Source organism: Prunus dulcis, chromosome 1 (genome assembly GCF_902201215.1).
Source record: "Prunus dulcis chromosome 1, ALMONDv2, whole genome shotgun sequence".
Classification (NCBI taxonomy): Eukaryota; Viridiplantae; Streptophyta; class Magnoliopsida; order Rosales; family Rosaceae; genus Prunus; species Prunus dulcis.
In genome coordinates this window covers 33,352,238-33,380,176 of record NC_047650.1, presented here as the reverse complement: position 1 = coordinate 33,380,176, position 27,939 = coordinate 33,352,238, and the positions used below count along the sequence as shown (strand labels likewise).

Sequence of the window (27,939 nt, the reverse complement as noted above, 5' to 3'; positions counted from 1 at the left end):
ATCAAACTCACCTTAAGTGACTTAATGTTGACTTAACGAGTAAGTTGAATCAAAACAACTTTCAAAGTGCCAATTGGAATTAGAAACACCTTAAAACTAGGAAAATGCTAAGGAGACCATCTTTAGAGACCAACTTGTATACCATCTCCCTATATAGGCGGAACCCATTATATTGATGGGCTCCATCTCTATTAGAGAAATAGTACACAAAGTTGATTTCTAAAGATTATATCTCTAGCATGACTCTTAAAATTAATAGATTCCAACTATATTAATGGGCTCCACTATATTATTATTAGTGAATTCCAACTCTATTAGAAAGATGGTAATGGTCAATAGTCTCCCTACCATTAGTCATATTCAAATCATCTAACTTGTTTGCATCAATCATTCACAAGTCACACACATAACTTTTTAATTGGAAATTCACTCACAAAAGTACCTGAGAAGCTTTGGGGTTTTTTATATTTATTTTTAAACGAGACAAATAATAAAAACACAGAAGAAATGAAAGCCCACAACCAAAAAAGAGACCAAGACCATGAAATGCAACAAGGCTACTGGTCAATGAGAGAGAGAGCCCATTATTTTAGGTGACAGACATACGCCGCGTACACAGATATGCAACTTTCTTCACGCTTTCTCGCATGAAAAGTTTCCATAAATTGCATGCAAACTCAGAGGCCGAATAAAACTCTCCCAGTCCCAGTTTTAGTATCAGTCTACAACCCAATCACCTACGCTAAAGTCAGTCAAGCAATTTCCCAACCACTTTCAAACTCTTCCTAACATTTTCCTCTTCAAAATCCCCCAAATTTACTACCAAAACTCAAAAATATCTCCCTCATCAATATATATCTCTGGCTCCTCCACCCCTTTCTCTCCTCAATATAGAACCTCAACTCTCAAATTTTTTTGTAAACTTTCTGGAGTTGTTTATCTTCGCTGTTAAGACGGAGAATGGAGGGGTTTCGGTGTTTTCTGGACACGGCGTCGCTTCGTATTCCACAATCTCCGTTGCCGGAATGTGTGTCCGGAAGTTCATCGCAGAACCCCATTGGAGAATCCCATTTTGATAAAACCCTAGAAGCTGCTTTTTCTCGCCTCAAAATCTCATCTTTTTGCCGCCAGCCGCAGCTTTCTCGCTTTGACGGCGATTGCAGTAATGGGTCTGTGATAAAATACCCAACAAACGATCATGGGTTGGACGGGGAAAATTTTATCCCATTTTGCAACGACGAGCTGCAGAGTCTGAACTTAAATAGTGGCGGTAATGGGGTTCTTTGGCATTTGGGTCTTCAAAATTGCTGGGTTCAGTCTGATATTGATTGCTCGAATGGCTTTGTGTCCAATTTAAATCAACATTCTGATAATAGCCCACATTGGTTGCAAGCGTCTCTGAATGGCTGGTCTGTGGCTGATTTGCGTGGGAGGGTAGCCTTTCTGGCCACGGACCAAGACGGTTGTCGTTGCTTACAAAGAGCAATGGAGGCTGTACCAAACAAAGAATTGATTGATTTGATATTCTTGGAGGTTCTAGAACATGTGGCCACTTTGATGCTTGACCCTCATGGGAATTACGTTGTTCAGAAGCTTGTGGAGGTCTGCAGTGAAGAGCAGAGGACCCAAATGCTTTTAATGTTGACCAAGAAAAATGATTTGCAGCTTATTTGTATTTCCCTTGACACGCGCGGGTATGGTTGGTGCCTAGTTGTTGTTTGCATGTGTTAATAATTGTTGTAAGATTGCTGACCAAATAGTTGTTTTGGTAATTTTTTTTATTGTTGTCTTTATTAGTATAATTGTTTTCTTATATTTCGTGTGACAGGACTCGATCTGTACAGAAATTGTTGAAGTATGTTACCACCAAAGAGCAAATCACTCTGATTATGAGAGCTCTGAGTCCTGGTGTTGTTGCATTGAGTAAGAACAGCAATGGTCAACATGTGATCGAGCATTGCTTAGAGCATTTCTCTGTTCATGACAATGAGGTATGTTCTCTCCTGTTTAGGCGATTTGCAATTATCCGAATATTTTGTTCATGTTGCATTTGGAGTTGATGTTTTGCTAGTTCTGCTCATGTCATTTTCATGATGAGTTACATCTTGCAAGAATCCCCCTTCAGTAATTGCTTTTGATCATTAAAATTATGATTCTAAGCCAATCCACAGCTTGCGAAAAGCTGGAACATTAGCCTATTAAAGCAGGAAACATATCATCCATGCACCTGAAATTTATCAGCTATACCATCATGTCCTGTTGGTTAGAATATCTTGTCTTTGTAGTCGTTATAAAGGTAAACTATTGATAACACAATTTGAAAGTTTAATATGTAATTGGCTATTATTAGTCATGTTTCATTCAAACAAAGGGTGTGGTACGTTCATTGGGAATTTACTTTTAACTGCAGATGGGACTAGATTGAAGCCTGGCACCCTAATAAAACAACCAAAATTTTAGGCTTATTATTTCTAAAATTTCAGTGAAGCGCATGAGTTTTATATCCAAGGATCACATGATGGATTCTTGTAATTGAAGGTTATTTAGATTATCCTTATTCTTAATACGCATCCTTCTTTTTCATATTTACTTCTCTTATCAACGGTGTTCACCAAACTTCTAACAAAACATATTTTGTTCCACATAATATTTTGACATTTCTATCCTCTTCCCAAACTTTTTAATTTTAAAGTATCCTCATAAGCTAACCATCAAATGTAAGTTGACATGCATAATAAAGAGATCAACGCACTTGGTGATAAAATATTTGGTAGTCAACAAGCACCAATCTTTCTATGTTGCTTACACCAACGTTTCAGAAGCCCTTTGTAACTAGTCCATGAATCCACTTTCCTTAAGTACAAGGTAAAGGTGTAGTATCTTGACTTTCTGGCAAAAATTTTGTTGGCAGCATCTTCTGCATGTGGTGGCAAATAACTGTTGTGGAATCGCAAAAGATAAAAGCGGCTGTTGTGTGCTACAGAAGTGTGTTGAACACTCTAATGGAAAAAACAGAGAGCGTCTGGTTGCTGCGATAACAGCAAAAGCAATAGTTCTAGCAGTAGATCGTTATGGGTTTGTTCCTATGAAACATTATCCATACTTTTTAAAAATATCAATCATGATGTTTACTTATGTTCTCTTTTATTGTTCCTATACCCTAGAAACTACGTGCTGCAACATTTACTGGGGTTGAGGATGCCACAAATAACAGAAAATCTTCTGAGACAACTACGAGGCAGTTATATGTCTCTCTCTTGCAATAAGTATGGCAGCAATGTTGTGGAGAAGTGCTTGTTAGATTCAGGGGAAGAACAGTCTTCACAAATTATTTTTGAGTTGCTTACAAATCGGAACATTTCAATGCTTCTTTTGCATCCTTTTGGAAACTATGTCATCCAGACAGCACTGTCGGTTTCAAAGGTTAGATCATCTGAAACTGCATATCAATTAACAAACTGTTTAGATACACAGAAGTTCTTGTTATCCTTACAAATTTGTGACATATATTGTGTCAGAAAGGCGGGCCTGCGTTTAGATATTTTCACTTGCCCATATTGTTCAAATTACTTCATTTGATTAACCTGTCAACTTATCATCTTTTGATATGTCCAGTTCTCTTAAACCTAGATGATTTTGATTAAGCTCTAATTATTTGATTTAATTTCTAATTTATTGTACAAGAACAGGGTGTCTACCACGATGCTCTATTAAATCTGGTTCAATTAAACTCCCACGTCATGCGCGGCAATTATTATGGACAAAAGGTACTTGCTTGGCGCGATAGGAGCTTGCAACATATGTAGAGATGGACAAATACAAGGTATTTTTATTAACAAGAAATAAAAATGCAACTCTAGGGTGCCTGGCATTTTGTTGTTTCTGTTGTTCTGACCCGTTTGAACTTTCGATGGAGTGATTTCCTCACTGTCCTGTTGTGTTGTGTCGGTATCTTGCAGTGCTTTTTCTCCCTACTTTTCAATGTCACTCTTGTAGGGATGCAAGGATTCGTTCATTGGAGCAGCTGGATAGGAGCTAACTTTAGGTTTGTAATATCAAAATTCTTCAAAGGGATCAGAAAGGGATGATACAATCTGTGTTTCTAAACTGTAGAGTTCTGTGATCTTAATTCCCACTGTTTTGGTTTTTGGGTATAGGTTTTGTATATTGAGATCCCCCATTGTTGTACTCAGTGTTATATTAGAAATTGTTTCTGAATTCATCTAATCTTGTGTAAAACTCAGGGGATTGTTTCTCTTCTTGTTAGTTGTTCTTACGGATATAAAGGTTCAGTTTCGGATGCTATTGTGTTTGACATGCGGGAAATTTTCACTCTCAAATTATAAATAATAGCATGTTATCCTTTAAAGTTTATTTCATTGTTAGGTTGATATAGGAAGTTCATTTGTGAATGATTTTTTTTTTCTTTCACTTATTATGGTTGGATCAACAATTCAACTTTATGTAAGGGCCGTAAAACGAAGACAATTCTTGTGCCGACAAAACAAAGGGGAGAAATTATCGAATACTACAGATGTACCACGTGGCGACATAGTGTTTTAAGGCCATTTCCGACTCATATGGGGCTAAACTTAAATTTCATACTTAATTTATTGGATTTGCAGATGAATTATAACTGGATTATATATAAATTGGATTAAGAGAGGCTGAATTGGAACCGAAGTACACTAGAGAAGATTGTTGTCTTCTGATAATCGACAAAGGTTCGTATTAGTAGAAGATTCTTTGGATTATTTTCGTCTTGCTCTTTCTTAATCAAGCCTTGACCTGACGTGGCGCTTTCCAGTTAATTAGTTTTGGCCGTTCAATCAAATTTGCCGCCAGTTCCATGCCAGAAAGGCCGGAAGCTCTTATAAAGGTGTATAAACATTTCAAAGAAGAAAACAAAAATGAAAAGGTAAAAAATTCAGTTTCGAGAAATTTCTTTGTTTACTGATCTTGAAGCAAAGCAGTGTGCTTCAGTTCAGTCATTCAGTCATAGTCGCCAGCCATGGCGCAGACCTCGCTCCTTCTCATCTACGCCGTCGGATTGTATCGCACCACCGGAGAGCCTTCGAAGGCCGACGTCTCCAGAGATCGGAGCCAAACGCTCACATGAGGCTCTACGATGACCTCGCCAATGGGTTTCAAATTTACTCTCTTCTCCTGTGAACTTAACTTTCCGTACATAACTTCTCAAAATTCTGATATTTCTGACTAAAAACAGGTACTATTCGACGCGGGTGTGGATTGGGACGCCGCCTCAGAAATTCGCTCTGATTGTGGATACGGGAAGCTCGGTGACTTCTGTGCCTTGCTCTGACTGTCAACGGTGCGGTTCGCATCAGGTTCGGATCCATCTTTTCCGTTCAGTCATAAAGTTCGTACAATTAGATTTTACTTGTTTATCGTTCATCTCTACTTTCCCCAATTTGCTATCCATCTAGTATTTGCAACTAGTACCTTGCTAATCCCTACAATTGCATTGAGGAATTGGTGGAGTGCCATTCAGGATTTTGGGGGTGAGCTGGCTAGCGATAGAATCTCAACAATTATGGCATGTTTACTTATCATGAATGGAGTAAGCTATGAATCGGGAATTTAGATATGGGAATTAAGGAATTAAAATTGAATCTACTACTCCCCTTGATTACTTATGTGTTACCTCTTCCATTCCTCATAAGTAAACATGCAATTAATGTACAATGTAATCCCCCAATAATAAAAAATAATAAAAAACCAAACGGGTTTTTGATTTCTTTGGTAGGAGCTGAAAAATCGTGATTTGCTACTTCTTTTATCGATCAATTATAAGTCTGCATTGAGTGTTGCAGGGTTTATTCAACATGTGTGAAAGTTCTAATTCTTTACCTTGTAGTTGAAAATTCTCCCTATATTTTGATATTTTTAGTATTAGCTCATTTGTCTCCAAAGCTAAATTATTGTTGTTATGCAGGACCCTAGGTTCCAGCCTAATTCATCTAGCACGTACCAACTTGTAAAGTGCAATGCCAAATCTAAAGGCACTTATAAAAGTAAATATGATGAGGAAAGCTCTAGTATTTTCGTGCTTGCTGAGGACGTCATTTCTTTTGGCAATGAAACTGAACTTGTGCCAGGGCGTGCTGTTTTTGGTTGTGAAAATGTTGAAACCGGTTATCTTTACAGCCAGCATGCAGATGGCATATTGGGTTTGGGTCGGGATCCTGTTAGTGTGATAAATCAGCTTGTTGACAAGGGTGTTATTAGTGATTCATTCTCATTATGCTATGGAGGGATGGGTGTAGGAGGGGCCCCATGATATGGTATTTCTGCATTCAGATCCTTATTGCAGGTACATACTTTTATAATAAACATTAGCTTCTAGTTAATGTATTTTGTGTATCTCACATATATGCTTTGGTTTTGCTTTTGCAACAGTCCATATTACAACATTGAACTGAAGGAAATCTATGTTGCTGCGGATCCTTTAAAATTAAACCCGAAGGTGTTTGATGGAGGTGATGGAACAGTCTTGGATAGTGGAACTACATATGCATACCTTCCCAAGGATGCTTTTCTTGCGCTTAAGGATTCTGTAAGACTTCATATTTTAAGTTTCATCTCTGTGTTTTAAACTTTTTATGCATCTGAATTCTAGCTTATTTTGATACCATCATATATATTGCTAGTGTATACTGATTACAATGGAGGATTGATGAAGATTCTAGAAAGAAAAGACTAGAGAAAATGCTCTGAATTCTCAATTTTATTTTTCACTAATCAAATATACATTGTGTTTACAGCTTATATAGGCAATGAGGTTACTTAATGACTAAGCTAATCAGTTAACTAATCTGCTAACAGATGCTAACAGACTGACACCTAAGATAAGATAACAACTCCTAACTAAAATGCCAGATCAGCAATTACATTTAATCACATGTCTTAATATCTAACATGTACTCCATTGAATCATCAAATGATGGTAACTTTCCTTTTGGGTAATGTGCAGATTATGAGGGAGATGCATTTCGTAAAACAAATCCCAGGTCCTGACCCAAAATATCATTGTTTTGCAGGTGTTGGAAGATAATTGCTGTAGAAAACTTGCACAACTTGAGTTTTACGGCTCTTGATTTATTGATTGGCTTAGGTTTTCATCTGAAAGTTTAACATAGAATTGTGCTTTGTAGGGATGTCACTCAGCTACACAAATTCTTTCCACCGGTTGATATGGTATTCAGTAATAGACAGAAGTTATCATTGTCTCCAGGGAACTAGATAATTTATTGTTCTTGAGCTTTTTCTCTTTAAACCAAATAACCCATTTTATCTCTTATATCTCACGTTCTCTCGTTTCACTTTTCTCCCTCGATCACATTGCACATGCGTTATGTGTGCCCACGATCCTTTTTCCATCATTGTATTTATTAAATGTGCACATCTTGATGTATTGTATTTTCTGTCCCCTGTTTCTCATCATGTGCTCCTACTTCTCAGCATACAAATGTTAGCGGCGCTTATTGCCTAGGAATTTTGGAAAGTAAGGATTCAACTACTATTTTAGGAGGTATGTAACAGTTGCAAAATCACTCATCTCATATAATATAATGTTCTACAATTCTTTTGCACACAACAAATTCCCTTCCCATGCTCACTTGGTATTTGTTGAATTGTATAGGAATTGTTACACGTAATACCCCTTCAATGATGCTTCACCTAGGCTACGTGTTTACTACTAAAGTTTCATTATGCTATTGATTTTAGCATTGAGAGGAGTTTTCATTAACAATTTTTATGCAACGAAAAAAGGCAGCTTGGATCCCTAAATTCTGAAAATCATAAAGAGTTCAATAAAAAGTTCAAAACGGGTAGGAGGGAAATTTGAAAACCAAACATTAATAACAACTATTCTAGCTTATGTAAAATGCAGTTAACATATTTAACTTTAAAAAAGGGGATTAACATGGGAAAAATATTTTTGTCTTAGTAATTGAGAAAAATATATATATATTTTTTATAATGGCTGGAAGCCCGTATATCGCAAACATTCCAAGGATTTTCTTCTCACTCTTTCCTAATCAACCGTTGACCTGACGTGGCGCGGACCAATTAATTAGTTTATGCGCAACCCAAAAAGAAAAGGAGTTCAGTTTTTACGGCTTTAATTCAATCGGCCGCCAATTCCATGCCCAAAATCCCGAAAACTAATTAAAACATTTTGAAAAAGAAAAAAAGAAAGTAAAATCAGTTTCCAAGATATTTTCATTTGTGAGCGGTGCCTTTCAAATCGTGCGAGCACAGAGGACTTTGGTCCTCTGCGATTCAATCGTAGCAGGCAGGCATGGCTCGTCAGACTTTGGTCCTTCTCATCTCCTCCATCGTCTTCAATCTCTGCGGCTTGTTTGCTTCAGGCTCCGATGATCACAGCCGTCCAATGATCCTTCCTCTCTATCTCTCATCCCCAAACGCTAATTGGCACCACCGGCAAATCTTCGACGGCCGACGTCTCCAGAGATCGGAGCCAAATTCTCACATGAGGCTCTACGACGACCTCCTCGCCAACGGGTTTGACTCAGCTCCCAAACTTTCCCTAATTTTCAGGTTTTTGATGTTTTCGAATTGTACTGAACGGAAGGCTCTGTAACTTGGAATTTGAAATAGGTACTACACAACGCGGCTGTGGATTGGGACACCGCCTCAGCAATTCGCTTTGATTGTGGATACGGGAAGTACAGTGACTTATGTGCCTTGCTTTGACTGTGAACAGTGCGGTAGGCATCAGGTTCGGCTTCGCTTGCAGCCTTACTTATAGTCATAAAGTTTTGTGCAATTAGGTTTTACTTAATCGTACATTTGTAGATATGTTGCTCAATTTAATATCCGTCTAGCTTTTGAATTGTTTGAGTACCATTTAGGATTGACTTAAGCTGACTAGCGATAACAATTGCAGTCCACGGTTCTTGATTAAAATTCAGTATAAAGTTTTGTGTGCTTCTTGAAAACAAGAAGGTAGGGACTAAAACAATGTGAAATCACATTCATTAATTTAGCTGCCAGTTTAGTAATAATTTCTCTTTTTTTCCTTGTTTGGAGCTGAAGAAATCCGTTTTTCCTACTTTTGTCAATCATTCTGCATAAGTTGAAGGTTTATTCAACTTGTGTGTAAAGTTCTACCTTCGTACCTTGCAGATTCTCCCTATGTTTCAATATTATTAGTATTAGCTCATTGGTCTTGAAACTAAAATATTGTTGTTATGCAGGACCCAAGGTTCCAGCCTGATTTATCTAGCACATACCAACCTGTAAAGTGTGATATCAATTGTAACTGTGACAAGAAAGAAGCCCAATGCACTTATGAGCGGCGCTATGCTGAGATGAGCTCTAGCAGTGGCGTGCTTGGTGAGGACGTCCTCTCTTTTGGCAATGAAAGTGAACTTGTGCCACAGCGTGCTGTTTTTGGCTGTGAAAATATTGAAACCGGTGATCTTTACAGCCAACGTGCTGATGGAATAATGGGTTTGGGTCGTGGTCGGCTTAGTGTGATGGATCAACTTGTTGACAAGGGGGTTATTAGTGATTCATTCTCATTATGTTATGGAGGGATGGGTGTAGGCGGGGGTGCCATGGTTCTTGGCAGCATCAAATCACCCCCTGATATGGTATTTACGCATTCAGATCCTTTTCGCAGGTGCATCCTTTTTTAACACCCTTAACTGGGACTTAGGTTTCCTGAATAATGTATTTTGTGCATCTCACGCATATACTTTAGTTTTGGAATTGCAACAGTCCTTATTATAACATTGAGCTGAAGGAAATACATGTAGCTGGGAAGCCTTTGAAGTTAAACTCGAAAATATTTGACGGAAAGCATGGAACTGTACTGGATAGTGGAACTACATATGCATATCTTCCAAAGGATGCTTTTCATGCGTTTAAGGATGCTGTAAGCCTTCACATTTTGAGTTTCTTCCTCTCTTTGTTTTAATGCTTATAAAGTCTAGCTTATTTTGACACCCATTGAAACGGTCAAGTTCACTCTGACCAAAAGGGTAAAAGGAAAAGGTGGGTTTTACTTAAGGAACAAATTATTGAACTGTTTTCCTCCATAAATTGGTTCAGTTTGCAATCAATCTATACCCCCTTTGAACCATCATGTGATGGTAATATTTTCTTTTGGGTTAATGTGCAGGTTACGAGGAAAGTCAATTTCCTTAAACAAATCCATGGTCCTGACCCAAATTATCAAGATATTTGCTTTTCAGGTGCTGGAAGGTAATTCCTGCAGAAAGTTTGCATATCTGGAGTTTCATTCGTCATGATTTACTAATTAGCCCAGTTTTTCATCATAAAGTTTAACATGGAATTGTGCTTTAGGGATGTCACCCAACTATCAAAGGTTTTTCCACAGGTTGATATGGTTTTTACCAAGGGACAAAAATTCTCACTGTCTCCAGAGAACTACCTGTTCCCGGTAACTTGATTATTTATTGTTCTTAAGCATGTCTTCTTGAAATAAGTTATGAGCCTCTTTATGGTGGAAAATCTGATTGAAAATGGTTTTGAGGCTTTTTTTTATTCCTGACATTTATAATTCAGATTTCTTATCTATAATATTATTAAGAGAGCTGTCCTTGTGAATCATCACGTAGGAAATGTCATTTATCTTCAGTCATATTGCATTCACGTTGTGTGCGTGGGTCCTTCTTGTATTTATTTAATCATGCACATTTTGATATATTGTTTTTTTCCTCTGTTTTGCTTGTGTTCTTAATCCTCAGCATACAAAGGTTAGCGGGGCTTATTGCCTCGGAATTTTTGCAAATGGGGATTCGACTACTCTTTTAGGAGGTATGTGATATTTACAAAATCACTCACTCTCTCTCTCTCTCTCTCTCTCTCTCTCTCTCTCATTTGGTCGGATGTTGTTCTACAATTTCTTTTGCAAAATCGTGTCTTGCTTAAACATTTCAAATAATAAATATCCTCCCCATTTTCTGCCCAAAACATGCATGTCCAAGCATTTTCACAATCTAAAAATGGAGCTAGCTCACTTTGCATTTCTGGATTGTACAGGAATTGTTACACGTAATACCCTTGTGACTTATGATCGAGCAAACGACAAGATTGGCTTTTGGAAAACCAATTGTTCTGAACTATGGAAGAGATTGAATTATAGTAATGCTCCGCCTCCAGTACCTTCAGCGTTTGATGGCCGAAATACAAGTGTAGAAATTTCTCCTAGCATTGCTCCTAGTGGATTGCCTGATACAGTTATTCCAGGTACAATGGGTTTCAAGTGTTTAAATAGCTTTTATGGTACTTTCAAATAAAAAACATAGTTATCAAATATCGAACCATATTGGATATTGATCCACATTCAGTCACTAGTTCACTGGTACAGCATCAGGTAGACAGATGAAGAGCTAGATTTTGTGAAAAATGGTAGTAGTAATTGCATTTATGAACAGAAAAAGGGAGGATTTTTTTCGTTTATTGATATGTCTATTCAAAATTATTGTTGTGCATAGGGCAATATGCTAGTGTCCGCATGTGGTCCAGCCCATAGTGGGTTCAAGAGCTATGATTTAAACCCTAGTGTTTAGGCTGTTAGTATAATTTCTTACACTTGACATTTCTGTTAGGTTCGCTGGACTCATTTCTAATCCAAGTCAACATCTTTCTGAATATACTTAAGTAGTTATCTTCTGTTATCATGAAATATGAAGCATTTTTCTTATGGGGGGTTGGGGAGAGGAGGGATTGTGCACATGCATAAATTTTAACCTTATACTCCTCTCGTGCATTTAAAATTTGCTCTCCCTCTGCAACTTTGGCTATTTTCTTCCATGGCATCTCAAACATTTGATATGTAGGTGTACTTCAAGTAGGGCTAATAAGTTTCGATATGATGCTCAGCATCAACAACACTATCAAACCCAATTTCACAGAACTCGCAGAGTCCATTGCTCATGAGCTGGAACTTAATATTTCGCAGGTATGGTTGAGCTACTTTATCTTCGACCTAGCATCCTGTCAAAAATCTTCTTCCTCTTAATATCTAGATCCTAGGTGCTCAACTATGCATAAGACCATGTATGATATCAAGAATTCAGCATCCAGCTGTAAGAAAGAATCAAGAGAAAATTACTCCACTCTCTCCCATGGTATCCCGATATTTAAAAATAATGAAAGGCTTTGAAGTTCTATGGCTGTCAAGGTCTTTCTTTGTCATTTGATCAATGATTAGATTAAACTTGGGCTCAATTTTCTTTGGTAACCAACTCAGCCCATCCAATTGCCACCCTTGGTGGTCTGTAGTTCCTGCCCTTACAGTGTGCCAGTATCTCTTATTATTATTTTGCCTTTGTATATCTGGATTTCTTTAACATCCACGAAACGAACTCTTTTTCAGGTTCGCTTAATGAACTACACCCATACAGGAAATAACTTCGTCATTAGGTGGGCGATCGTCCCTGCTGAATCTGCAAATTGCTTTTCTAATACCAAAGCAACGGTAATAGGACTACTGGTGCCAGAGTACATCTGCTTACAATTGGAGCCTTTTCCATATGCCAACTGCAGTTTTAAGCTAATTCTTATTTAATATTGCAGGGCATTATTCGGCGGTTAAAGGAACATCAAATGCATATTCCTCAGAAATTTGGAAGTTATCAGCTGGTCAAATTGAAGGTTGAGCCTCAAATGAAGAGGTATGCTCTACTGTGTCTGTTCTTTTTTGTCTATTTTATTTTTTTTGTGTTTTTGGTACTTCTTTTCTCACTCCATAATTGGTTCTCATCTTTTGCATTCTTTTCACTGGAATCAAACATCTCATTCTAGTATTAGATTAGAGGCCAATCAGGTTGATTTTGTTGATTTTATTTTTCTCCTTCACCTTGTGTTTTAATCGTTTTCTTGGTAAGGTTGTATTCGAATCTTTTGTAGATTGATAGTTGCAGTGCTGGATTCCTTTTCCGTGTCCTGTTTCCTCAACCATTTTAACTTTAGAATTTTGCTGCAATCTTTTATGCAAATTATGTGTCATCTTTAAAATTGGATTCTGTTTGAGAATTGCAGGTCATGGTGGAAGCAACACTATTGGGCGGTGGTAGTTGCAGTTATAGTTACCTCCGTTCTTGGATTATTAGCATTAGGGACATGGTTGGTTTGGAAATATAGATTGCAAGACATCGTTTCGTATGAGCCCGTTGCTGCCAGGGCCATTGTTCCTGAGCAAGAGCTTCAACCACTTTAAAATCAAAATTTTCGAAACAATGTAGTTGGAAGAACTTCTATTACTCACTGTGGTGGATATTCTGTTTCAGACAGCTCCAAAAGCATACGCATGTGGTGGGTGCATTGAAGAATGGGAGGAGATGAAATCTGCAATCCCTCTCAGTTACTGTACAATGGAATTTTAGTATAGGAAAGTGGAAAGACAACAAATGGGTGACAAAACAAACAGGCATGATTTTGTGGATAGATGAAAATAGTTGTGTAGATCAATCAACTGATGGACTTGTACGGCGAATTGATTTATTGGTGTACCCTGGCTTAATGGCTGCCTCCCAACAACCGAAAAGAGTGATAATAATTGGAACCGTGGACTGTTGTTGCATTATCTGTTTTTTTTTCTTTTCCCCTATCAATAAAATCTCTCTATTTTCGCATGTACATAAACATGCATATAATCTGACTCTGAAGTAGTTGGATTTAAGTCCAAGTCTTCCCTTTATTGACGTTTAATCACACCTCTGAGTCTGACTGTGTAGTGAAGGCAAGGCATTGGATCAGGCAGCACAATTTCATTTTTTCTGGCAAATATTTCTTAGCTATCTAACAAACTAACAAAGATACTCAATTTCAGGCCAAAAGAGAAACAGACATAAGTTTCAATATAATTTCATACTCGCTTTTAGCGGGAGTATTTGTGAGAATTGAAAATTTGTCCTTGGAGGGCAACCCGTTACCCCACCCCACCTTTCTTCTCCTAAAAAAATTGGGAGCTAGCTGGATAGAGGGGCGACTGGAGATCTTTGTTTTCATGTTGGACAAAACAACCGCATCTACACTACCCGTACGTCCTTGATTTCATGTTTAAGGCTGACTCAAAATATTATCATAATTGTATTTTTTTAATTTTATTATACAAGCGATAGGGGGAGGGGATCACAGTTGTAATTTAGTAATATTATAACACTGTAAAACTGAAAACACAGAGAAAACCTAAATTTGATATAGAGAGTTTGGGCCACAAAATAATTTACTCGTTGAATTGAATGTGTTTGAAAGTTGAAACAGAGTGTATTATATATTGAGAGCAAAAATTGTTGAGAGAAGGCAAAGAAAGAAAATATATGTGAGTAATTAATTTAGGGCTCAGATGGGTTGGGCGCGACAGATGTGGTGTGGCAAGTACCAATCTGACTGTCAAACAGGTTGATTAGGGCCTGATGATTAACGTACGATGCATGTGAAATTACAATTTAGTAAATTTAAGTTTTAGTTAAAAGAAAACTTTTATTTTTGGAAAAAGTCAAAAAAAATTCAAAAAAGATAAAAAAAACCTCTCAACTTTCAAATCAAAGACATGCAAATGTAAAAGATTTCTTAAAAAAATTCAAAAATAAATAATGACAATTTTGTTTATTTTGAATTTTTTAAAAAAATTTATCTCCCCTCTGATCTTTTTCAAAGCCTCCCTTAAAATTTCATACCCACAAACAACCTCGAAAGCGAACCATTTAAAACGACGCGTTTAATTAATACGAATTGTGTCCATATCAAATATAATTTAGGAGCAGATGCACCTGCCAACTCTTCCCGTATGAAGCAATTAATCATTTAATAATTAAGGCACCAACCAACGAAGCATTACGTAGAAGCATCAAGTGGTGCCACAATCAGGGCCCTCCATCCCTCCCTTCATCTTGATCAAGATGAGCATCCATGATTGATTGATCAAATCAAGAAGAGTATTACACTTGTACCAAAATCATAGAATGCGGAAGGATAAGAGCAGCGCTAAAAGCGTGCTAGCTAGCTCCTAAGCTTCTCCAAACAAAAAAACAACTATCAAGGAACATTAAACCAAAATGAGATTAAAATCCAATAACAAATCCACCATAATCATAATATATAATTATAATATAACAAAGATTTTTATTACAACATCACGGCCTCCACTTATTCACTTAACTTTGTATGGCATAACAATTTCTTTTTTGAAAGGAAGCGATGTATTATATTTATAAATTGAACACAAAGACTGGACAATATATATACCCGTATAATTAGTTCTTTATACGTATGATATACAACCTGAATTGAAGAGAGTACTTACTTAGCATATTTATATATAATGCAATATCAACTTTTGTTAATATATTTTTTTTGTGGGGTTTTATGGGTCCGAAATCAATTAAGATTTGGGGAGTGGTAAATTAAGGGCATTTGGGGTTGCCCTTGGAGTTTTTGAGGTCCCTGTAGCAAGGGCACTCGTCCTTGTTTCCGTAAGTCCCAGATGGAACACAGTGGCATTTCTCACAGCAGATTCCACAGTACTTCAAGCACCGCTCCTGATATCCGGCTTTCGAACATCTCACCCCACACTTGGAGTCACAGAAAGCTGCCCAAAAATAAACAGGCATCTAATTAATTTCATAGTTTTAGAATTAACAAATTAAAAAAAGAATATATATATGATGAAGCCAAGAGACACATAGTTAATTAAATTAAATGGTGGTAATGGAAATTTGGGAAGAGTAATATATAATTAGTTGAATTGAAAGTAGGCATATATCGTACATGAACCAGCCATTGTAGCCTCAAATACAGAGGAGCTGAGAAGAAGACAAACAAGCAGGAAGGTTGCAAAGCCGAGCTTCATTTTTGCGAAGAACAGAGGTTGAAGATGGAAGAGGCTGGGCTAATGTGTTTTTGTGTTTTTGTGTGTTTGTGTTTGTGCGCGTTATGGAAGCGGGGATGAGGAGAGTATTTATAATACGCGGGGTAGGTAGATGAAATGAAGGGGTTGATGTTAGATTAACTTAACTATGCAAATTAAATTTGTGTAAAACTTTGGTAATTGTTTTTGGATTATTTAATTTGGCCAGCTGGAAAAGAGTGTATCCCCGCAAAGAAGAAAACGAAGGTTTTAGTCAATTCATCCCTTGCTTGACCACAAGTCAAAATTAAATGTTTTTAAAATGCCCATAAGCCTCCTTCAAGTGACATCAGATTGGATGTGGACTTAAATATGCCAAATTCTTATGTAACCTAAAAATCCCATTTCTATCTTTAACTGAAACGTGAAATGAGAGAGAGAGAGAGGGAGAGTGTTTTAATCCCCTTTTTAAAATTTTAAATTTTTATATATCTGTATGAGCTGTACAAATAATAGTCGTTCATGTATTTTTCACATATACACCTAAATTGTAAGTTTCAATCTATAGACCTAATTATGCATCTTGTCACACTAGGAAATTTCTAGACAACCTCAGAACACCCCTTCCAAGTCCAACTCCGAGAGAGAGAGAGAGAGAGAGAGAGAGAGAGAAATGAGGCATAGCCTTTTTTGTTTAAGTGAACTCTAATGTGTATGGAGCTACAGTGCCATCATCATAGCAGAATTTGTCGGTCCTCTCTTTTGCCACTTTTAGTGTGCTTTGTCATATGACATGTCGGTTTAAGATTGCTTCTTACCAACACCAAGTCAATATACATTCAAAACCCTATATCTGCACCTTCTTGCCAGACTCCACTAGAGTTTTCTTTTTCTTTTTCTTTTTTCGGGGCCGAATCACTACTCTTTTAATGGAGTTGTTCATAAAGAATTTCCAAAGCTTGCAAGCTGGAAGACTTAGCTGGCCTGATGCTGACTTCATTTGGGCTAAAATGCAATGTAAGGCCCTACAGAGATACTTGGAAAGAGGCTTTAGAATTAGACCTAATTGGTTGTGTTCATAGGGAAGAAACACATCACCCAAATTTGATGAAAATATCTCTCATTTGATCAAACACTATCACTTGCAAGCAAAGATGCATATGTATGTATATATATGGCAGTCTCTTCCCCACACGGTTTAAATTGCTTGTGGGCTAAGTGGTCCATCCCTTTAAGCCAAGGAATCAAATCATTATCAAAATATTGAACACAGGTCCGAATCAGACAAAAGGCCTCTTCTCAGGAAAGTTTATTCTTGCCCACTAGCATCTAGTGGAGCTGGAGCCAGACGGCACAATTTTGGTAAAATACAGCTTAGCGTTAGGGCCCAAAAGCTACATGCATATTCGTCCTGTGCAGTATTACCAAATTTTGTTTGTCTTTGGATAGTAATCAACAATATCACAATTGGATGGTTGAAATCTGCCAATCCAATTCATGAAGTCTGTCTTTCTCATGAAAAAACTTACTTTTTAAAAAAAAACATAAAAATCAAAGAATTCGTTTTCCATTGCCGGTTTTGAGGGGAATATCGATTAGATAATTGTTCCAAACTCTCAATTTTCAAGATTAATAAGAACATCAAATGATCGAAATATATGTATTATTTTACGCAAAAATGTTTATCCTCGAAAGATCCAGCTTCCCTCCTCACCCAACTTGCCCTTCAGCTGTATACTTAGGGAAGTGTTGGAGGTAGGTAGGGGACCAACATGCATTATTTGTTTCATAAGCAATCTCTCAAAACTCATTTGGGATACATGGTACAAAGTACCTGAAACCACCACCTGAGTATTGGAACACAGCTTTAAAACGACACAGTATCAAAGGTGAAAGGTTGCTTTCTTGCCAGTTGCCACACTTGATGAGTGAACATCCAAATAAGGAAAATGTGTGGTTGTCCAAAAGATGTGTTCTGGTACGTACATACGTGCCCCTTTGGGACTAATTAGGGTTGCCAAATTGTGCGATCGACTGATTAAATGGGGCCATGCACCCTTAACCCATATCAAATTCCCGGCTTGCAGCTGAAAAATGGGGCACTTTGGTTGTTAAATAAACATAATTATTATTGTGGTTAGCAAAGGATATGATGGATCATGGCTTTATTTATATGTCTTTATACCAACTTAAATATATTTTCATGATTTTGAGGCCATTGATGCATAAAACATCATCAATTCTTGCATTTTAGTGGTCTTCATTATGCACATAATTAGTTTTTTTATAAATTAAATGCACATAATTAGTTTATTGTACATATATTGTAATGAATGTATGTGTGTATCAATGAAGTTGATTTACTTAGAATTATCAATTGGTTAAAAGATCTTTGGCCAAAACGACATCACTGGGTGCGTTTCGTTGTGAAAGCCAATATGTGCAAGCCATTTGCTTGTTTCAAGAAGATATTTGTTGGACTGGACCCAACTCTTTTCATGTATGGGCCGGCCTCCATGATTGTAAGACTTTGAGAAGGCTCATTAATCTTGGGGTTTTTTATATTTTAAATATTTGATATACAAGCAATATTATGAGAAGACGTGCAAAGTCGGCCGCAAACTCTAAGACGCATGAGTAAATGCTCTTAATTATAAGATGTTGAGTTTTAATTAGATTTAGTTATCTCTAATCAACAGAAATAGATATTAGTCCAAAGCACTGAAAGTCATATTAAACCTAATAAAGAGCAATTTGTTTTTATGTTCTTTGGAGGTGACAGGAATAATTTTCAACAGAAACGAACCAAAAAAAAGGGACTAAGTTAGAATAGCTTTGACAAATTATAGCATAACATTGACTGATCCAGTTTCCAATCAAAGCCGTTTGAAACGGAAATTTGAAACGAGAATGCCAAACCCAAAAATCATGGTTCTCACTTACCCCATGATCCATGAATAAATAAATAAATAAGGAAAATAAACTGATTTCCGTGATTGGCGAGGTGATTGAGGAGATGGTGTCTGCCTTTTAAACTTAAACTAATGAAGTGGAGGACAGTTTTGTTTTATTGTCAATCTATCAATCAATATAAATATGAGATATCGACGAAAGAAAAAGTAAATGAACATTTGATCAAAATAAATATGAGATAATGTTGACCAACATTTGATCAGTCGAGTTTCTGGAACTAAAGTTTACAAGAAAATAATTTGTACATTTAAAGGGACCCATTTCTTGTCTTTTCAATTAGAAGGGTCCCATTTCGTTAAAAAGATGAACTTGGTAATTGACATTAAATAATTATATTGCTGGGAAGTGGGAAGTTGGCCTAAATTTTGAGGTCAATACATATAATTGCATTTGCAAGGGACAAATGAACTCTCATGCACAAAGATTTTGGTCCTGGCTTAACCCCAATTTATTATTATAATGTCCATCTCCACATGCCAAGAAAATCTATTTAATGTCCCCACGAACTGAAGTTACCGAACCACCAAGACTTGTTACCAAGAATTGTCTGTCACCCTGCTCAAGTGTCAAGCTCCATGGCAAGTGATGACTAGGTGCTGCTGATGGCGATCATTAAGCACATGGGTCGCCTCAAGAATTGAGTATAGGGTGGTAAGTTTGAAACTGGCAAAAAAATATAGAAAAGTTGATAGAAGTTTAAAAATCCAATCAATAGTTGGGCTTAGTTCTCGAATTATTATTTGTTGATACAAGTCTTTTGATTAGTTTGCCACATAAATTACATTCCATTTTTGACATGTTGATTCAAACTTTTGTATTTAAATTTTTTCTTCCTATTATATACCTATTGTCTGAAATGAGTAAGATAAGAATTTATATGCCATTAATGATTATATTTGATCATGTACAATTAAATAAATAATTACATTTTGAATGTAAATGTCGAACCTTCATTTTTTTTTTCCTTGACTTAAATTCCTGTTTAACGTGGATTTTATTATTGCACATACTTTTAGGATTATTTATTCTTTTGGATATACAATTTCTCTTTGAATTTAGCTTATTAACTAAATGCATGTTTTTCTTTCTTCTTCTTCATCTCTATCTTCTTCTTTCTCCATTTCTTCTTTGTTCTCCATATTACAAGATTCCTTTCCCCTTTTGTTTTCTTCAAAAAGTTGTAGGTAATTATTTTTATTTTTTTTTCACCCTATGGTAGAGGTATAGTATATACTTTTGTAGATAAATTATCCTATGGTGTAGGTATATTGTCATATTGCCTATTGCATAGATACATATGTGTTTTTTCATATTTTAGACAATGTATTTTATGTACATTTTTTTTATATAGGTTACATACAATTTTATTTGTCTATTTTTGTATCTACTTATATGTAGTCTTCTAATTTATATTCCTAACTTATAGGCGGTATTCTAATTTTTGTTCATGACTTATAGGTTACACGATTTATCACTAAGTTTTTTTCGTTGCTAAGAAGAACACTATTTACCTGTATGTTAGGAGAAATTATACTGTGATACGGTACTACCACGTGGCAGTGCCATGTGGTAGTACGGACTAATACAATTATGACATCTGGCATTACGGCGTTAACAGTCGTTCTAATGAAACTCCTCTCTCTCTCTCTAATAACAGTAATGCCAGATGTCATAATTGTATTAGTCCGTACTACCACATGGCACTGCCACGTGGTAGTACCGTATTACAGTATAATTTCTCGTATGTTAGGTACAATGTGGGTGCTTGCCTAATTGATTAGTATAATATGTGGCCTTTACTTTCATTGATTAATTTGTATTTTACCCATATATTAGGTAAATATTATCAATGACAGAATTCCAAATTTAAATTCTGAAATTTAATTACGGGTAAATAATTCATTAAATTTAGATTTTCAATGTTTTCCTTATTTACCTCAAAGGGTAAAATCAACACAATAAAAAGAGTAATAAAATCAAATGATCTACATCTAAAACCAAAAACACGTAGACTAAACCCAATGACAGCTAATCGTTTTGGACCTAGATCTAAAAACCCAAAAAAAATAAAAATTCAACTTTATATATGCAACTGAGATGAAAAAAATTTAATATAATAAAAATTAAAACTCAGTAAATTTTAAAGTGAAAATTACCCAAAAAAGAGAAGAAGAAGGGTATTCATAAACCTATATTAATAACAAGTCTGCATGATTAACCAACTTCATAAAGAGAGTATTCATGAGTGGTCCTTTTATTTCATGGTGAATTTGTCAACAAACATTCCCTTATGGCACTAATTAATGGCAAAGCTGAATGAGCGACCATAACAAATAAGATGATGCCACGTGTTGCTATGCATGAAAGGACAAAAATACCCTTTCAATGCCGAATTGGGTCCAGATAAATGATTAATTAAAGAGTGGCCTTGGGCCCAATATAGAACGAGAAAAGGAAAAACTCAAATCGAAAACAAATTACTTTCGAACTTGGGAAGAGATTAACAGCTCAGTGCAAATATTAGAAAGATATAAATTTAGTCTTACTGTTTAGGAATTTCATCACGTTTAGTGAAAATTAGTCCATCCTATCCCATCTCATAAAAAATTAGTCCACTCCAATCAAGCATCTCCTTGAACGAAAAACAAAATTAGAGCCTGTCTTATAAAGTCTTTTCCAACTCATTTGGCGCTAAACCCAAACTTTCCCTTAACAAAAAGTAACTATTTGGGTTTTACCGAGACTCAAACCATTTTTTCTTCCAACCCTCCAAACTCAAATTTTAAGTTCGCAACTTTATTAAATTATTTAAGACTGGTTTAAGTATATATATATATATATTTATTTATGGATAACTTTTCTTCATTTGATCTTTTTAAAGAACTTCATAATTTTATTTTTTGAACAATTTGACCTTAAAAAGTTGAAATTCCACAAATATAATTTGTGTGGACATCTTCAACAAGAATTAAAGGAGATTGATGAATTGACAAAGGAAAAATAAATTGAGAAATAGAAAAAATATTGTTTTGCAGGTTATTTGAGAAATGGGTGGGTTTTGAGTGAGTTTTGGGGTTGGATTTGATTTAGATTAATTTAAAATATTTTTTTGACAATTGGATTTAAATTTCAGCTCTTGGATCTTTTTTTTTTTTTTTACCATTAAAATAGTTTGGCTTTAATATGGATCGTTGATTTGAGTTACTACTGAAATTATAAAAAATCAAAATAAGATGTTTGAATTGTTTCCGTTGGATTCCAACGACAACTTCACCAGCTGTTGCCACATGGTGAGACAACAGCTGCAGCACAGCAGCATTACGGGGCCAGAGAATCTTCCTTGCGCATGGGCTGCATCTGCCTTGAGTGGGCTTCACCAAAAAGTTTTCTAGTTCATGCAATAGCTGGACTGATATTTGGCTCAAGTTTGGGTTTTTCCAAATTTTGACCCTATAATTTTCTTGGGTTATTGGAGAGAATGGGCTAAAATTTGAAATATTTTGGATTTGGCTTTATGAGTTGGAGATGGCCTAATAGTATGTAAGGGACACAATATATTCATTAAGCTTTAGCATATATTGCTTTGAGTTAATTTCAATGGAGACTTTGGAAAAGGCCAAAGGAGAGAGAAATTTTTTAAAAGAAGCCAAAATGGACAAAATTGCCCTTATTTATTTTTGGATTTCCTAAGGAATATTTTACATTTACATGTCTTTGATTTGAAAGTTGAGAGGTTTTTCTGTCTTTTTTGAAAAAGTTTTGGCTTTTTTCCAAAAATGAAATTTTTTTTTATGGCTAAAACCTAAATTTACTTAATTGGTTTCAATTAGGCTACCGATTTATGCGTATGACGTTCAAAATTTACTTGTTTTCCAAGTTAATTTAGAAAATATTGCCGAAATTTTTAATTTTTCAACGTGCACTATCCAAACTTAAAAGGTCATTTCACAAGTCAATGAGGTACACCATTCTTTCTAGTAGCGCATAAGTTATCATTTTACCAGCTTGAGCAACCAATCTTTTTTGGCCGTTGAGAAGCTTATATGATTATTACTTTGAAGCAACCTTTTTATAGTTACACCCATTTCAAACATCAACAAAATTGATTTCGCACTTCACATTGGAATTTCTAATGTCCTGCTTTAACTTTTGCACCTGCCTGCTCTATGTAAATATTCAATTATATTTATTTATATCAGTCCTGATTTTTTGGATAATAAGAGCTCAAGAGATTTGTGGTCATTCATCGTTGTATGTAAATTCAATGGTTCACTCACTCTTACATTCATTTTAAGAAACTTTTTGAACTATTGAATTAATATTCAACAATGGATGACCACACTATTTTGAACTCCTGTGGTCCAAAAGATCGAAATTGTTATTTATATATAAGAAAAGAAATAGAGTTGAAATTTGTAAAGCGTCAGGCAATTGTTTGGAGCATGCTTTACTTAGCAATCGTAATTTTGTAGCACGCTGATCATAAAATACAAAGACCCATCAATTCATTCACACTCATTAATGCATGCAACATGATCTCTTTTTTAATCTACCAATAATAACGTGCCAACAAAGCAACAAGCCAATTGAAGCCAACAACTAAAGACCAGATCACTTGCCGTTTGTTGGACCGAACCCCAAGACACTTGACCGTTGCTAACGGCGCCAAACCCAACAGACAGCCTCCTGCCATATCATATAGCTCACGAGAAAGATTTTGCCCCCAATATTTTCCAATTCTCTATGATCAGAAAACTTTTTCTTAAAAAAGAAAATATTTGTCAGAGCGTCGTCGTATTGTAGCAGCCCTACAGGCTATGGTCTTATGGACACTATTGTCCTACTATCCCCGAGAGGACGAAACCCCAAAACTAGGAGAGGCACCGAATGAGAAATTTGGGAATTTGGGAAATGACCAATATGTCCTGACCTACCCGCTCTTTCTTCTTCTTGTTGCTGGTTGGCCAAACCCCACCAGACAAAGAAAAAGTAAAAAAGTGAAACTCACTATTTTCCATTAATTATTAGTAGAGACTAGAGACAGACACAAATAAAATAGAGAAAAATAAAAGAAGAAGAAAAGAGAGCGCAGAATCAGAATTCTCAGAATGTGATTTGTCTATCGCGGCAATATCTTTCCTTTGTTTAATCATTGCTGCCCTTTAATTTCCTTGAATCTTTTCCTTCCTCAAAAATCAAAAGCCAGAGTTGCTTTCAGTAAGCTTCGTTCTCACTGTCTCAGCTCTATACTCTCTCCATCTCTCTCTCTCTCTCTCTCTCTCTCTCTCTCTGTGTCACTCTCTATAGCTTCAAAACACAAACCCAACAAGGCAAGTTCTGCCGCTATTCTGCCATTCTCATTTTTCTGCTTCTTCTTTACAATTTTAGTTGAGGGGCAGAGTTGTGAAATGGAGAGAAAGCAGGGGTTTTTTTCGGCTTTGAAAGAGGAGGTGGTGAGGGGGTTGTCGCCGGGGAGGTCCAGGGCAAAAAGTCCGGCGAGGAGTGGGTCCCCAGTGTCGAGTTTGCTGAGGCGCAGGAGGAACCACCACGTGGCGCCGCCTGAGCCGTTGATGATTCCGAGATCCGGGAGCGTGAGGCCCGCCGAGGCGTTGTCGCCGTTGAAGGAAGGGCCGGATGGGACGGACGGTGGAGATTCGAGGATGGAGGGGAAGTGGGGCCACTGGATGAAGGGACAGCTGTGCAGGGCTCCGTCGGTTTCGTGCTCAGCTTACAAAAGGTCGGATCTGAGGTTGTTGCTTGGGGTTCTGGGTGCGCCGCTTGGCCCGGTGCACGTTAGCACCACCGAACCTTTGCCTCACCTTAGCATCAAAGACACTCCCATTGTTAGTACTTCTCTTTCTCTCTCCAAGCTACATCCTTTTTTGCAATTAAATTAATTTTCTGCATGTTGAAATGTTAAATTTTCCAAATTGGGGTCTAAAGTTTATGACTTTTTTTAATGAGATAAAGTTTATGACTCTGGCAGCTATAAACTTGTCTTAGTTTGTGTTCATTTTTATGAAGATCAATGCTTTTCTTGTTTTGGGTTGGTTGGTTTGTGAGTTATTGTTTGATACATTTTCCAGTTCCTGAAATGAAAGAAAAGGCTCATCAATGATTTTCCTGTGCATGCTTGATTTTTTAATATAAAATTTGGTAGGACATGTTGATTATTTCCTTGAAATTTTTATTAAAATTAAGTTACTTTGATTTCACGCATATTGATTTGATTAACATGGAGGAAAAATTTAAAGAAAAAGATGGTATGCAAACCAACTTGATGTTGAGCACTTTACCTCCCTTTTTCTTTTTTTAATACTAAAAATACTCTGCACAACTGGTTTAGATGGCCTTTCTTTTCTACCAATATACACTGTGTGCAGCATTTTCCTTTATTCCTTTTACCACAAATACCCCCCTTACAATCCGCATTAACTCATAATGTAGTTATCAATTACTTAATGCATTTTAAAGAAACTGCACTGGAATGTTGAATCTGAGTATTTGATGCCCATTTTCCAGTAAGGATGTGAGAATTTGTCATTTCTGCATTTACTGGACAGGATCATGACCTTTATTCATCTTCATTTCAGTTTTCGGAGACCCTCTCAACATGATTTTGTAATATCTATTGCAGGAATCTTCATCTGCTCAGTATATATTGCAGCAGTATACGGCAGCATCAGGAGGGCAAAAGCTTCAGAACTCGATACACAATGCTTATGCTATGGGTAAGGTCAGAATGATAGCTTCAGAGTTTGAGACAGCCAACAGGGTTGTGAAGAACCGGAATTCCTCCAAAGCAGCAGAGTCTGGTGGCTTTGTCCTGTGGCAGATGCATCCAGACATGTGGTATGTGGAGCTTGCACTTGGTGGCAGCAAGGTTCATGCTGGTTGCAATGGACAGCTTGTGTGGAGGCACACACCTTGGCTTGGTGCACATGCTGCAAAAGGCCCTGTTAGACCCTTGCGACGTGCACTTCAGGTAATGTGCCGATCCAGTTTTGTTTGGCTCAGTTTTCATTTTTCCCCAATTCGAGATATAATTATTGTGCTTAATTTATTTATCTTACAGGGACTTGACCCAAGAACCACTGCCAGCATGTTTACCAATTCAAGATGCATTGGTGAAAAGAATATTAATGGGGAGGAGTGTTTCATCCTCAAGCTTTCTACGGATCCTTTGACACTGAAAGCCAGAAGTGAAGGGCCTGCAGAGATCATTAGGCATGTTTTATTTGGCTACTTCAGCCAAAAAACAGGGCTCCTTGTACACTTGGAAGATTCCCATTTGACCCGCATTCAGAACAATGGAGGTGATGCTGTCTACTGGGAGACCACAATTAACTCATTTCTCGATGATTACAGGCCGGTTGAGGGAATTATGATTGCTCACTCAGGACGTTCGGTAGTAACCTTGTTCAGGTTTGGAGAAACTGCACTGAGTCACACCAAGACCAGGATGGAAGAAGCTTGGACAATTGAGGAAGTGGCATTCAATGTCCCTGGCTTGTCAATAGACTGTTTCATTCCCCCTGCCGAGCTAAGATTTGCTTCTATGAGTGAAACCTGTGAGCTCCCTCAGGGTCAGACTGTAAATAACACCATGGCAGCAGCTGCGTATCGAGCCAAAGTTGCTTCACTCGAGAGGTCTCATCAAGGCAGTGTCAATAATGTTTTGTGGAAGATGGATGCTTAGGACAGGGGATGGCCAGATTATTCCACGGGGCAAAGGGTCTCTAGTTGTATGGACTGACACTATCAAAGGTAGGTTTTGGTAACATAGGGGGGCTGAGTTGAATGCAGAACTTCTGCGTTGGATCAATATATTTTCAAACTTGTACATAGTGAGTGGACGGTTGTCCGTAGATTTTCTCAGGTGCCTGGAAATTTTTTGTACTCGAGCAGAAAATCATTGCGGAGTCGGGGCTTGGGTTTTTGGTGGAAGATTGAGCTGTCTAAGGGAGCTCATTTACTGACGAGAATATCATGGAACACTTCTCTTGAGATTCTTGAATACTTCAACTATGTGATGGCCTTCAACACGGTACCTGCAGATCAATTACGATTTATGTAAAATTCATATTATCTAGGCTTTGATGCAGATTTGTACTTAATTTCAGCTTGACTTGAAGGTTTTGCATTGTACCTTTTAATGGCATGAAGTCTAAAGTGATAGTGCAGTAAGATCAATACACAAGCTGGATTTTCTTCTTGGAATTGAAGTTAGACTATCGAAACAGAACTAAAATAGAAGAAGAGGCAGATGTTTTACAGTTCCAAGTATTTTATAATCCCATACACAAGTACAAGCAAATGTTGAACTCATCCTTTCTTTGCGAGGGATTTGTCTGATCAATCAAAGCTAAAAAAGTTCCACCGCAAACGTTCGAGTTATGTAGTTTGGGCCAGTCTAAACGATCTCAATTTTGAACACGTGATCCTAACTTGGCCTACACAAGTATTTTAAATTGTGATCAATTAGACTCATGTCTAGCCCGTTACCCAGCCCACGGAACTTGAAACCCTTTCACTAAATTTGATCAATTCATTTGATGTCCAAAATTTGCAACTTTCTTCTATTAATTTCTTATAATTTTTTATAGAATATTTTAGAATAGAATTGGAATATAACTTTCATTCCGATTTTTTTTTTTGAATTGGAATTGTAATCCCGTGAATCCAATCCAATCTGTCCGAAAATCAGCCATAGCGAAATATCTTTTGAACGTTGAAAGCAAATGGACAATTTAACATTCTCTCAAAGCCCGCAATATAGTTTTGTCGCATCTGGATTTTCTGTTAGTCTTCATCATCATTACGAGCTTTAGAAACCAAGGCAGCTATTTTCCACGCCAATCGTACGAACAAGAAATAAACTAAACAACAACCAACACATATGTATGTATGCAATGCAATGCATCCCAATCCCCAAGTGCACGAGTCTTAGGATTAATTAAGCATATTGTTTAATCCCCAATTACCATTACTACAGGATTAAACTCCATCTAAATCTGCTCTTTTCAAGCTTCTCATGCTTTCCACCTATATTTAGTACGTTTATATAGAAGCATGTGGTGGTCCCTCTCTTCCCC

General features: G+C 36.8%; 4 protein-coding genes and 1 pseudogene across 4 annotated transcripts; 4 read left to right on the top strand and 1 right to left on the bottom strand.

Annotated features, from left to right (window-relative positions):
* Window positions 1-624: 624 nt before the first annotated feature.
* LOC117621811 (pumilio homolog 12-like) lies at window positions 625-4,369 on the top strand. The gene is made up of 6 exons (XM_034352358.1): window positions 625-1,694; window positions 1,829-1,991; window positions 2,912-3,075; window positions 3,165-3,423; window positions 3,690-3,823; window positions 3,960-4,369. Exons 1-5 carry the CDS (start codon window positions 961-963, stop codon window positions 3,804-3,806), a joined length of 1,437 nt encoding a protein of 478 aa, XP_034208249.1. The 5' UTR covers window positions 625-960; the 3' UTR covers window positions 3,807-3,823; window positions 3,960-4,369.
* On the top strand, window positions 3,809-7,254 carry LOC117618498 (annotated as a pseudogene).
* Window positions 7,255-8,188: 934 nt separating this feature from the next.
* LOC117621801 (aspartic proteinase-like protein 2) lies at window positions 8,189-13,731 on the top strand. The gene is made up of 12 exons (XM_034352349.1): window positions 8,189-8,550; window positions 8,647-8,767; window positions 9,246-9,673; window positions 9,772-9,928; window positions 10,175-10,257; window positions 10,360-10,456; window positions 10,764-10,833; window positions 11,059-11,265; window positions 11,859-11,980; window positions 12,398-12,499; window positions 12,598-12,695; window positions 13,063-13,731. Exons 1-12 carry the CDS (start codon window positions 8,327-8,329, stop codon window positions 13,238-13,240), a joined length of 1,887 nt encoding a protein of 628 aa, XP_034208240.1. The 5' UTR covers window positions 8,189-8,326; the 3' UTR covers window positions 13,241-13,731.
* Window positions 13,732-15,086: 1,355 nt separating this feature from the next.
* Window positions 15,087-15,949, bottom strand: LOC117621342 (peamaclein). The gene is made up of 2 exons (XM_034351763.1): window positions 15,793-15,949; window positions 15,087-15,613 (listed from the first exon to the last, which is right to left on the bottom strand). Exons 1-2 carry the CDS (start codon window positions 15,872-15,874, stop codon window positions 15,429-15,431), a joined length of 267 nt encoding a protein of 88 aa, XP_034207654.1. The 5' UTR covers window positions 15,875-15,949; the 3' UTR covers window positions 15,087-15,428.
* A 7,902-nt stretch (window positions 15,950-23,851) lies between these two features.
* On the top strand, window positions 23,852-27,064 carry LOC117616017. The gene is made up of 3 exons (XM_034345215.1): window positions 23,852-24,687; window positions 25,482-25,829; window positions 25,920-27,064. The coding sequence occupies exons 1-3, from the start codon at window positions 24,253-24,255 to the stop codon at window positions 26,541-26,543; spliced, it is 1,407 nt and encodes a 468-aa protein (XP_034201106.1). The 5' UTR covers window positions 23,852-24,252; the 3' UTR covers window positions 26,544-27,064.
* Window positions 27,065-27,939: the final 875 nt, after the last annotated feature.

Bases quoted from the DNA above. Each gene is read 5' to 3' on its own strand.
- LOC117621811 (XM_034352358.1), top strand. From the start codon at position 961: ATGGAGGGGTTTCGGTGTTTTCTGGACACGGCGTCGCTTCGTATTCCA. The intron at 1,695-1,828 runs GTATGGTTGGTG...TTCGTGTGACAG, and splicing joins ATTTCCCTTGACACGCGCGG to GACTCGATCTGTACAGAAAT. The intron at 1,992-2,911 runs GTATGTTCTCTC...TTTTGTTGGCAG, and splicing joins TCTCTGTTCATGACAATGAG to CATCTTCTGCATGTGGTGGC.
- LOC117621801 (XM_034352349.1), top strand. From the start codon at position 8,327: ATGGCTCGTCAGACTTTGGTCCTTCTCATCTCCTCCATCGTCTTCAAT. The intron at 10,457-10,763 runs GTAACTTGATTA...CTTAATCCTCAG, and splicing joins CAGAGAACTACCTGTTCCCG to CATACAAAGGTTAGCGGGGC. The intron at 12,500-12,597 runs GTAATAGGACTA...TTAATATTGCAG, and splicing joins TTTCTAATACCAAAGCAACG to GGCATTATTCGGCGGTTAAA.
- LOC117621342 (XM_034351763.1), bottom strand. From the start codon at position 15,874: ATGAAGCTCGGCTTTGCAACCTTCCTGCTTGTTTGTCTTCTTCTCAGC. The intron at 15,614-15,792 runs GTACGATATATG...ATTTTTGGGCAG, and splicing joins GGCTACAATGGCTGGTTCAT to CTTTCTGTGACTCCAAGTGT.
- LOC117616017 (XM_034345215.1), top strand. From the start codon at position 24,253: ATGGAGAGAAAGCAGGGGTTTTTTTCGGCTTTGAAAGAGGAGGTGGTG. The intron at 24,688-25,481 runs GTTAGTACTTCT...TATCTATTGCAG, and splicing joins GCATCAAAGACACTCCCATT to GAATCTTCATCTGCTCAGTA. The intron at 25,830-25,919 runs GTAATGTGCCGA...TTTATCTTACAG, and splicing joins CCTTGCGACGTGCACTTCAG to GGACTTGACCCAAGAACCAC.